Source organism: Ranitomeya variabilis, chromosome 2, assembly GCF_051348905.1.
Source record: "Ranitomeya variabilis isolate aRanVar5 chromosome 2, aRanVar5.hap1, whole genome shotgun sequence".
Taxonomy (NCBI): Eukaryota; Metazoa; Chordata; class Amphibia; order Anura; family Dendrobatidae; genus Ranitomeya; species Ranitomeya variabilis.
Window position 1 is genome coordinate 874837011 of NC_135233.1, and position 12027 is coordinate 874849037.

The 12027-nt window shown below is 43.8% G+C and overlaps 1 protein-coding gene across 1 annotated transcript in view; it reads right to left on the reverse strand.

Annotated features, from left to right (window-relative positions):
* The window catches only part of LOC143808069 (putative cation-transporting ATPase 13A4), a 361151-nt gene that overhangs the window by 176915 nt on the left and 172209 nt on the right, over positions 1–12027 (reverse strand). Inside the window, exons 4-6 of the mRNA XM_077290326.1 lie at positions 1110–1180; positions 800–880; positions 622–691 (exon numbers count right to left, since the gene is read on the reverse strand). Coding sequence (XP_077146441.1) covers positions 622–691; positions 800–880; positions 1110–1180 — 222 coding nt within the window. The remainder of the gene's footprint in view (positions 1–621; positions 692–799; positions 881–1109; positions 1181–12027) is intronic.

Below are 12027 nucleotides of genomic sequence, written 5' to 3' on the forward strand. Positions count from 1 at the left end.
AGGTGTTCATGTAATGCTGCATTAACCGGTTATCAGCCTAAGTATGTAACAATACAGACACAGAGGGCTGTTAAATGCATGAAGCATGTGAGAACATGATGCAAGGAACCTGGTTATGGTAAAAAAATTTGAATGGGGTACACAGGGATAGTTAAGTTAATGCATTGAGACGGTAGGCCAGTCTGAACAAGTGTTTTTTTAAGGCAAGCTTGAAACTGTGGGGATTGAGGATTAATCGTAATACCCTGGGTAGTGCATTCCAAAGAAATGGCGCAGTACGTGAAAAGTCTTGGAGATGGGAGTGGGAGGTTGTGATTATTGAGGATGCTAAACTCAGGTCATTAGCAGATAGGAGATCACGAGTAGGGTGGTAGACTGAGACGAGAGAGGAGATGTAGGGTGGTGCTGAGCCATGGAGTGCTTTGTGGGTGAGGGTAATAAGTTTGTACTGGATTCTGGAGTGGATGGGTAACCATTGTAATGAGTGGCACAAAACTGGTACTGAAATAAACTATATGTTTTCTGCCTCAAAAATTTGAATGATAAAATCCACAGCATTTCTGTCCCATACTTTACAAAGTGAAGAACAGTATTATGAGCAAAGAAATATAAATCCCTCACCTCTTTGAAAAGCAGCTTCCAGATTGGAGTAACTTCTACCTCAAGTTTGTTCAATCCACATATTAGTTTTCTGTATTTCAAAATTAAGTATAATGAAATAATGACATATTAGTAAACCTTGAACAACAATATAACAATCATCTAACACAAAATGTTGTAATGCAATGTTCACACATACCGTAATTCCTGCTCTTCTTGAGTTAAACCAGAGCCAAACCTTGCTTGTATATCTGAACAAGAGTATTCATCTTCTAGAACCCTAAAGAAAAAAGGAAAATTATTCTCAAATTTATTAAAAAATAAATAAAATAAAAATCAGGACAATAACAAATTAAGAAAGTATATCTTTTTAAAATATTATTATTTTTATTCAATATAAACATACATTTGCTTGAATAACTTTTGTGCTTTGTTTGACCAGAAACAACTTTTTGATAAATCTGTTTGTCATTGGCCCTTCTTAAATATTATATATTTCTGAGACTTACCCAATTTTTTGAAAATTTCCTTCTAATGTGTTCCAAACATATCTAATTTTCTGTACTCTTAAACAGCGTACCTAAAAAAAAAAAAAGAACTGTTGTAAAATATAGACTCTGTACTGCTAATTAGACACACCACCAGTGGACCCTCAGTGCACCTCCAGGCAGATTTACAAATTATTTCTACATTAGATTTCTGATGACGGTCACATCAGATCTCTATAAAAGAGGTACAATTTTATGGGGTGCAAGCCCTGATACAGCCATGCGTCTACTTCTTTATGTAAAAAATGTTTTGACAGGTTGACTTCAACATCATAGCAGGGCACATTATTTTAATATTCGATCAGGGGAGTAACAGCCGGACGCATGGATGATAGGGGCACACGATACCAGCTCTATTTCCACCCTGAATGGGTGTTCTCCATGTTACCTACACAAGCCTCCAGCCTTTCAGAGGTCAGCAGGTGGTGCAGTGACATCATTGCAAAACTACGTCAAAAATGGAGGAAGAAGAAGATGCTGCTTTTTGTGGGAGCAGAGATATGTGAGAAGAATCTTTTTTTATGCCAGGAAGGGGGGCATTTATACTATACTAGAGCAAGGATGGGGGGCATTATTACAGTATTGGGCCAAAATTAAAAACATTATTAGTTTATAGGATCAATTGGCAGGCAATATTACTGTATGGGGTCAACTGGGAGACATTATTATTATTATTATTATTATTATTATTATTATTATTATTATTATTATTATTATTATATTATTATTATTATTATATGAGGTCAATTGCCTGGATATTATTACAATATATTTCCAATTTGGGATATTATTACTACATGGGGTCAATTGAAAGACATTATTACTATATGGGGCCAATTGGGGGAAATTATTATTGTATAGAGTCAATTGGGGACATTATTACTTTATGGGGACAATTGAGGAATACTATGTATATATAATATAGGGGCCAGAATAGGCGGCACTATTGCTTTACAATGAGGGTCATTGATAATGTTCCTCATTGTGGTCCAAACAATACTACTATTACAAATACTGCTGTATTTGAGTATAAAGGCAGAAAATACTACATTGTGGGAGCATAAAGGGGAATTTACTCAATTTATGGGTGCCACATACTGAGATAAATGGAGACATCATCTGTGAGTCACTGGATTTACTTGTACTATATACTTTTACACTATCTACAGAGCTCCTGTGTATATTTATCACTAGTGTATATATTAATGTTAGCACAATCATTTTTGTTAATGATAAGTGTGGTGATATTATTTGGTCAGTATGTGGTGGTAATATGTGGCCTGGCCATCGTGTGGCAGTATTTATCCAACTTATATGGCATTATTGAGATATTGCTCACAGTATAGTGAATATTGCTCAGTAACAGCATGGAAGTTATATTCAGACTTTATATGGCGATAATTAGGGATGAGTTAGTATATTCGTTAGGTTTCGTGTTATGATCCTGGTGGTTAGGATCACAAAAACTGACCTGATAAGTAAACCAGAATTTAAGGACAAGCTCTGGGGATGTGGGAACTTTACTGACCGCAACCCTGATCCTATCGACACACACTATAGGCAGCCGTGGAGCGTTCCTGACAACCTAGACGCCTCTTCACAGCCTGAGAAACTAGCTACCCCTAGAGAGAAACAAAGCCTCACTTGCCTCAGAGAAATTACCCCAAAGTATAGACAGCCCCCCACAAATAATAAGGGTGAGTTAAGGGGAAAACACAAACGTAGAAATGAAAACAGGTTTTAGCAAATGAGGCCCGCTAACACTAAATAGTCAGAAGATAACAAGGAATCTGTGCGGTCAGTGTAAAATACTATCAAAATTATCCACGCAGAGAATACAAAAAACCCCCACACCGACTCACGATGTGAGGGGCACTACTCTGCACCCCAGAGCTTCCAGCAAGCGAGAAAATCACATATAAGCAAGCTGGACTGAACTCATCATATAATGAGAAACATTTTCAAGAAAACAATGAGCAAACATGACCTAGCAAGACTTAGCTTCTCCAGGAGGAGACAGGTCACAAAGGAAGTCCCAGAGAGATCAGAACGAGTACTGAATACAACGACAGCAGGCAACGAGTAAAGGTCCAGGTGGAGTTAAATAGGCAGCCAGACTAGCAGAAAATGAGGCAGCTGGAGCCCAGCTACAGACCAGCCGTATCACTAAAAGCCACCAGAGGGAGCCCAAGAACAGAACTCACACAGTACCACTCATGACCACAGGAGGGAGCCCGAGAACGGAATTCACAACAGTACCCCCCCCTTGAGGAGGGGTCACCAAACCCTCACCAGAGTCCCCAGGCCGATCAGGACGAGCCAAATGAAAGGCACAAACCAAATCGGCCGCATGGACATCAGAGGCGACAACCCAGGAATTATCCTCCTGACCATAGCCCTTCCATTTAACTAAGTACTGAAGCTTCCTTCTCGAAATATGAGAATCCAAGATCTTCTCCACCACATACTCCAATTCTCCCTCGACCAACACCGGAGCAGGAGGATCAACAGAAGGAACCACAGGCACCACATAACTCCGCAACAATGACCTATGGAACACATTATGAATGGCAAACGATGCTGGGAGGTCCAAACGAAATGACACAGGGTTGAGGATTTCTAAAATCTTATTAGGACCGATGAAACGAGGCTTGAACTTAGGAGAGGAAACCTTCATAGGAACATAACGAGAAGACAACCATACCAAATCCCCCACACGAAGTTGGGGACCCACACAGCGACGGCGGTTAGCAAAGCGCTGAGCCTTCTCGTGACAATGTCAAATTGTCCACTACGTGGTTCCAAATCTGCTGCAACCTATCCACCACAGAATCCACCCCAGGACAGTCCGAAGGCTCAACCTGACCTGAGGAAAAACGAGGATGAAAACCAGAATTACAAAAAAAAGGCGAAACCAAAGTAGCAGAACTAGCCCGATTATTGAGGGCGAACTCAGCCAATGGCAAAAAAGTCACCCAATCATCCTGATCAGCAGAAACAAAACATCTCAGATAAGTTTCCAAGGTCTGATTAGTTCGTTCGGTTTGGCCATTCGTCTAAGGATGGAAGGCCGACGAAAAAGACAAATCAATGCCCATCTTAGCACAAAAGGACCGCCAAAATCTGGACACAAACTGGGATCCTCTGTCAGACACAATGTTCTCCGGAATACCATGCAAACGAACCACATTCTAAAAAAACAGCGGAACCAAATCGGAGGAGGAAGGCAGCTTAGGCAAGGTGTCATGGTTCCCAATGGCAGGGACTCAGGCAAAAACGGACTAGCTCTAGGAATGATGGAATCTCAGATGACCGCGACGCTGAACCTAACACGCAACTAATAGTAGCCAGGGGGTGTGCCTACGATTATCCCTAGACACCTCGCACCAGCCGGAGATCTAGTTACCCCCTAGTAGAGGAATACACAGACCTGGCTTGCCTCCAGGGAAACCCCAAAAGTGATAGTAGCCCCCCACATATAATAACGGTTAGGTAAGAGGAAAACACGTACGCAGTATGAATATAGATTCAGCAAAGAGAGGCCCTCTGACTAGATAGCAGAAAATACAAAAGAGGACTTCGCAGTCACCTCAAAACCCTAAACAGCCATCCTGAAATTACTTTAACTCCGTTATCAACTCATGACACCGGAGTAGTAATTTCAGATCACTAGAGCTTCCAGCAGCAAGAGAAATATAAATGCATGCTGGACAAACAAACACAAAAAATGCCAAAGATCCAACTTAACTGAATTGCAGACTTGGAGCAGGTAGCAAGCAACAGAGGTGCTCTGGTAACATTGATTGCCGGCACTAGAATGACTGAGAAGCCAGACTAAATAGGAAACTCCCAGTTTCCTGATGGGAACAGGTGCAAGACAAAAGTCAGCCAGTACCACCAGTAACCACCAGAGGGAGCCCAAAAACAGAATTCACAACAGCAAGGGCACCAAATGGACCATTTTAGAAAAACGATCACAAACCACCCAGATGACAGACATCCTCTGAGAGACTGGAAGATCCGAAATAAAATCCATGGAAATACGCGTCCAGGGCCTCTTCGGGACAGGCAAAGGCAAAAGCAATCCACTGGCACGAGAACAGCAAGGCTTGGTCCGAGCACAAATCCCACAGGACTGCACAAAGGAACGCACATCCCGCGACAAGGAAGGCCACCAAAAGGACCTAGCCACCAAATCCCTGGTACCAAAAATCCCAGGATGACCCGCCAACACCGAAGAATGAACCTCGGAAATAACTCTACTGGTCCATCTATCCGGGACAAACGGTCTCTCCGGTGGACAACGGTCAGGTCTATTAGCCTGAAATTCCTGCAGCACCCGTCGCAAATCAGGGGAGATGGCAGACAAAATCACCCCCTCTCTGAGGATACCAGCCGGTTCAGAAACTCCCGGAGAGTCAGGCACAAAACTCATAGAAAGGGCATCAGCCTTCACGTTCTTCGAACCCGGAAGGTATGAAACCACGAAATCGAAACGGGAGAAAAACAGCGACCATCGAGCCTGTCTAGGATTTAACCGTTTGGCAGACTCGAGATAAGTCAAATTCTGGTGATCCGTCAAGACCACCACACGATGTTTGGCTCCCTCAAGCCAATGTCGTCACTCCTCAAATGCCCACTTCATTGCCAACAACTCCCGATTACCAACATCATAATTCCGCTCGGCAGGTGAAAACTTTCTTGAAAAGAAAGCACATGGCCTCATCATAGAGCCATCAGAGCTTCTCTGCGACAAGACAGCCCCTGCTCCAATCTCAGAAGCATCAACCTCGACCTGAAAAGGAAGAGAGACATCTGGCTGATGCAAGAGAGGAGCCGAAGAAAACCGACGTTTCAGCTCCTGAAAGGCCTCCACGGCCGCAGGAGACCAATTCGTCACATCAGAACCCTTCTTGGTCAAATCCGTCAAAGGCTTAACTACACTAGAAAAATTAGTGATGAAGCGACAGTAAAAATTAGCAAAGCCCAAGAACTTCTGAAGACTCTTCACCGATGTAGGTTGAGTCCAGTCATAAATAGCCTGGACCTTGACTGGATCCATCTCAATAGTTGAAGGAGAAAAAATAAAGCCCAAAAAGGAAACCTTCTGGACTCCGAAGAGACATTTAGAGCCCTTCACAAACAAGGCATTGGCATGCAGGACCTGAAATACCATCCTGACCTGCTTCACATGAGATTCCCAATCATCAGAAAAGACCAAAATATCATCCAGGTACACAATCATAAATCTATCCAGATACTCTCGGAAGATGTCGCCAGAATCCACATAGGCATCCACAGTAATAGATGATAATGAACAGATCAAAGTAACAGACAAAATAAACTTAGACTGTAAAGTGCCAATTGCAAAAGACTTATCAACCTTTTTTGTGCGTTTAGAGCATGCTGATATAACATGAGCAGAATCACCACAGTAGAAGCACAACCCATTTTTACGCCTATAATTCTGCCGTTCACTTCTGGACAGAATTCTATCACATTGCATAATCTCCGGTGTCTGCTCAGAAGACACCGCCAAATGGTGCACAGGTTTGCGCTCCCGTAAACGCCGATCAATCTGAATAGCCATAGTCATGGATTCATTCAGACCTGTGGGCGTAGGAAACCCCACCATGACATCTTTAACGGCGTCAGAGAGACCTTCTCTGAAATTCGCCACCAGGACGCACTCATTCCACTGAGTAAGCACAGACCATTTTCGAAATTTTTGACAATATATTTCAGCTTCATCATGCCCTTGAGAGAGGGCTATCAAGGCCTTTTCATCCTGAATCTCCAAATTAGGTTCCTTATAGAGCAACCCCAGTGCCAGAAAAAACGCATCCACATTGAGCAGCGCAGGATCCCCTGGTGCCAATGCAAATGCCCAATTCTGGGGGTCACCCCGCAACAAGGAAATCACAATTTTAACCTGCTGAGCGGAGTCTCCAGCGGAGCGAGATCTCAGAGAAAGATACAATTTACATTTGTGCTTAAAATTCAAAAAACGAGATCTATCTCCAGAAAAGAACTCAGGTATAGGAATCTTGGGTTCTGACATAGGAGCATGTATAACATAGTCTTGGATATTTTGAACCTTAGAAGCAAGAGCACTCAGGCCTGTAGCTAAATTCTGGATATCCATTTCTCAACAGCTGAGATCTGAGCCATTCAGGGGTTAAGAGGAGAGAAAAAAGCAGCAGATTGCAATTATGGCTAGACAGAACTTCTGAGTAAAAAAAAAAAAAAAAGTGTCAGAAACTTCTTCTTTTCTCTCTTTCTTCAGCCAATACCTTTAATACATTGCTGGCCGGCAATACTGTCATGGTTCCCAATGGCAGGGACTCAGGCAAAAACGGACTAGCTCTAGGAATGATGGAATCTCAGATGACCGCGACGCTGAACCTAACACGCAACTAATAGTAGCCAGGGGGTGTGCCTACGATTATCCCTAGACACCTCGCACCAGCCGGAGATCTAGTTACCCCCTAGTAGAGGAATACACAGACCTGGCTTGCCTCCAGGGAAACCCCAAAAGTGATAGTAGCCCCCCACATATAATAACGGTTAGGTAAGAGGAAAACACGTACGCAGTATGAATATAGATTCAGCAAAGAGAGGCCCTCTGACTAGATAGCAGAAAATACAAAAGAGGACTTCGCGGTCACCTCAAAACCCTAAACAGCCATCCTGAAATTACTTTAACTCCGTTATCAACTCATGACACCGGAGTAGTAATTTCAGATCACTAGAGCTTCCAGCAGCAAGAGAAATATAAATGCATGCTGGACAAACAAACACAAAAAATGCCAACTTAGCTGAATTGCAGACTTGGAGCAGGTAGCAAGCAACAGAGGTGCTCTGGTAACATTGATTGCCGGCACTAGAATGACTGAGAAGCCAGACTAAATAGGAAACTCCCAGTTTCCTGATGGGAACAGGTACAAGACAAAAGTCAGCCAGTACCACCAGTAACCACCAGAGGGAGCCCAAAAACAGAATTCACAACAGCAAGGGCACCAAATGGACCATTTTAGAAAAACGATCACAAACCACCCAGATGACAGACATCCTCTGAGAGACTGGAAGATCCGAAATAAAATCCATGGAAATACGCGTCCAGGGCCTCTTCGGGACAGGCAAAGGCAAAAGCAATCCACTGGCACGAGAACAGCAAGGCTTGGTCCGAGCACAAATCCCACAGGACTGCACAAAGGAACGCACATCCCGCGACAAGGAAGGCCACCAAAAGGACCTAGCCACCAAATCCCTGGTACCAAAAATCCCAGGATGACCCGCCAACACCGAAGAATGAACCTCGGAAATAACTCTACTGGTCCATCTATCCGGGACAAACGGTCTCTCCGGTGGACAACGGTCAGGTCTATTAGCCTGAAATTCCTGCAGCACCCGTCGCAAATCAGGGGAGATGGCAGACAAAATCACCCCCTCTCTGAGGATACCAGCCGGTTCAGAAACTCCCGGAGAGTCAGGCACAAAACTCATAGAAAGGGCATCAGCCTTCACGTTCTTCGAACCCGGAAGGTATGAAACCACGAAATCGAAACGGGAGAAAAACAGCGACCATCGAGCCTGTCTAGGATTTAACCGTTTGGCAGACTCGAGATAAGTCAAATTCTGGTGATCCGTCAAGACCACCACACGATGTTTGGCTCCCTCAAGCCAATGTCGTCACTCCTCAAATGCCCACTTCATTGCCAACAACTCCTGATTACCAACATCATAATTCCGCTCGGCAGGTGAAAACTTTCTTGAAAAGAAAGCACATGGCCTCATCATAGAGCCATCAGAGCTTCTCTGCGACAAGACAGCCCCTGCTCCAATCTCAGAAGCATCAACCTCGACCTGAAAAGGAAGAGAGACATCTGGCTGAAGCAAGACAGGAGCCGAAGAAAACCGACGTTTCAGCTCCTGAAAGGCCTCCACGGCCGCAGGAGACCAATTCGTCACATCAGAACCCTTCTTGGTCAAATCCGTCAAAGGCTTAACCACACTAGAAAAATTAGTGATGAAGCGACGGTAAAAATTAGCAAAGCCCAAGAACTTCTGAAGACTCTTCACCGATGTAGGTTGAGTCCAGTCATAAATAGCCTGGACCTTGACTGGATCCATCTCAATAGTAGAAGGAGAAAAAATAAAGCCCAAAAAGGAAACCTTCTGGACTCCGAAGAGACATTTAGAGCCCTTCACAAACAAGGCATTGGCATGCAGGACCTGAAATACCATCCTGACCTGCTTCACATGAGATTCCCAATCATCAGAAAAGACCAAAATATCATCCAGGTACACAATCATAAATCTATCCAGATACTCTCGGAAGATGTCGTGCATGAAGGACTGAAACACGGAAGGGGCATTAGAAAGCCCAAAAGGCATCACCAAGTACTCAAAATGGCCTTCGGCTGTATTAAATGCTGTTTTCCATTCATCGCCCTGCTTAATCCGCACAAGATTATAAGTTCCTCGAAGATCTATCTTGGTGAACCAACTAGCCCCCCTAATCCGAGCAAACAGATCGGACAGCAATGGCAAAGGATACTGAAATTTGACCGTGATTTTATTTAGAATGCGATAATCTATACAGGGTCTCAGAGAACCATCCTTCTTGGCCACAAAAAAGAACCCCGCACCCAAAAGGGACAAGGATGGGCGAATATGCCCTTTCTCCAAAGACTCCTTTATATAACTCCGCATAGCGGCATGTTCTGGTACAGATAAATTAAAAAGTCGTCCCTTAGGGAACTTACTACCATTAATCAAATTTATAGCACAATCACAATCCCTATGAGGAGGTAGGGCACTAGATTTGGGCTCATCAAATACATCCTGGTAGTCCGACAAAAATTCAGGGACTTCAGAAGGAGTAGAAGAAGCAATTGACACCAAAGGAGCATCGCCATGAATCCCCTGGCAACCCCAACTTGACACAGACATTGCTTTCCAATCCAGGACTGGATTATGAACCTGCAGCCATGGCAGACCCAACACGACAACGTCATGCAAATTATGTAACACAAGAAAGCGAATCACCTCCTGATGTGCAGGAGTCATGCACATGGTCACTTGAGTCCAGTACTGAGGCTTATTCTTGGCCAATGGCGTAGCATCAATTCCCTTTAGTGGAATAGGAAATTGCAAAGGCTCCAAGATAAAACCACAGCGCCTGGCAAATGACAGATCCATCAAATTCAGGGCAGCACCTGAATCCACAAAAGCCATAACTGAGTAGGATGACAGGGAGCAAATCAAAGTAACAGACAAAATGAATTTAGGCTGTACAGTACCAATGGTGACAGACTTAGCGAACCTATTTGTGCGCTTAGAACAATCTGAGATAACATGAGCAGAATCACCACAGTAAAAGCACAACCCATTCTGACGTCTGTGATTTTGCCGTTCAATTCTGGTCAGAATCCTGTCACATTGCATAGACTCAGGCTTCTGCTCAGAAAATACCGCCAGATGGTGCACAGGTTTGCGCTCCCGCAAACGCCGATCAATCTGAATGGCCAAAGACATTGACTCACTCAGACCCGCAGGCGTGGGGAACCCCACCATAACATCCTTAATGGCTTCAGAAAGACCCTTTCTGAAAATCGCTGCCAGGGCACACTCATTCCATTGAGTGAGCACAGACCATTTCCTAAACTTCTGACAGTAAACCTCTGCTTCATCCTGACCCTCAGAGAGAGCCAGCAAAACCTTTTCTGCCTAGTCTACTAGATTAGGTTCCTCATAAAGCAATCCAAGCGCCAGAAAAAACGCATCCACATTTAGCAATGCAGGATCTCCTGGCGTCAGGGAGAATGCCCAATCTTGAGGGTCACCACGTAACAAAGAAATAATAATTTTAACTTGCTGAACAGGGTCACCAGAGGAACGAGGTCTCAGAGAAAGGAATAATTTACAATTATTTTTGAAGTTCAAAAACCTAGATCTATCTCCACAGAACAACTCAGGAATTGGTATTTTAGGCTCTGACATAGGACTGTGAACTACATAATCCTTAATGCTTTGTACCCTTGCAGTGAAATGATCCAAACTAGAGGACAGACTCTGAATGTCCATATCTGCAGCTGAATTCTGAACCACCCAGAGATTAAGGGGAGGAGAGAGGCTAGACACACTGCAGAGGAAAAAAAAAATGAACTCAGGACCTCTCTTATCCCTCTTTTGCGATGCATTAACACTTTACTGGCCTGCTGTACTGTTATGATCCTGTTGGTAAGGATCACAAAAACTGACCTGATAAGTAAACCAGAATTTAAGGACAAGCTCTGGGGATGTGGGAACTTTACTGACCGCAACCCTGATCCTATCGACTCACACTATAGGCAGCCGTGGAGCGTTCCTGACAACCTAGATGCCTCTTCACAGCCTGAGAAACTAGCTACCCCTAGAGAGAAACAAAACCTCACTTGCCTCAGAGAAATTACCCCAAAGTTTAGACAGCCCCCCACAAATAATAACGGTGAGTTAAGGGGAATACACAAACGTAGAAATGAAAACAGGTTTTAGCAAATGAGGCCCGCTAACACTAAATAGTCAGAAGATAGCAAGGAATCTGTGCGGTCAGTATAAAATACTATCAAAATTATCCACGCAGAGAATACAAAAAAACCCCACACCGACTCACGATGTGAGGGGCGCAACTCTGCACCCCAGAGCTTACAGCAAGCGAGAAAATCACATATAAGCAAGCTGGACTGAACTCATCATATACTGAGAAACATTTTCAAGAAAACAGAACTGAAGAAATATAACACCTGCACTGCCGTAATTAGTTAGACCCTTGTGACTCAGGGGTGTATGTAATATACCGTATATGCCTTTTGTCAGAAAGAAACATCAATCGCCA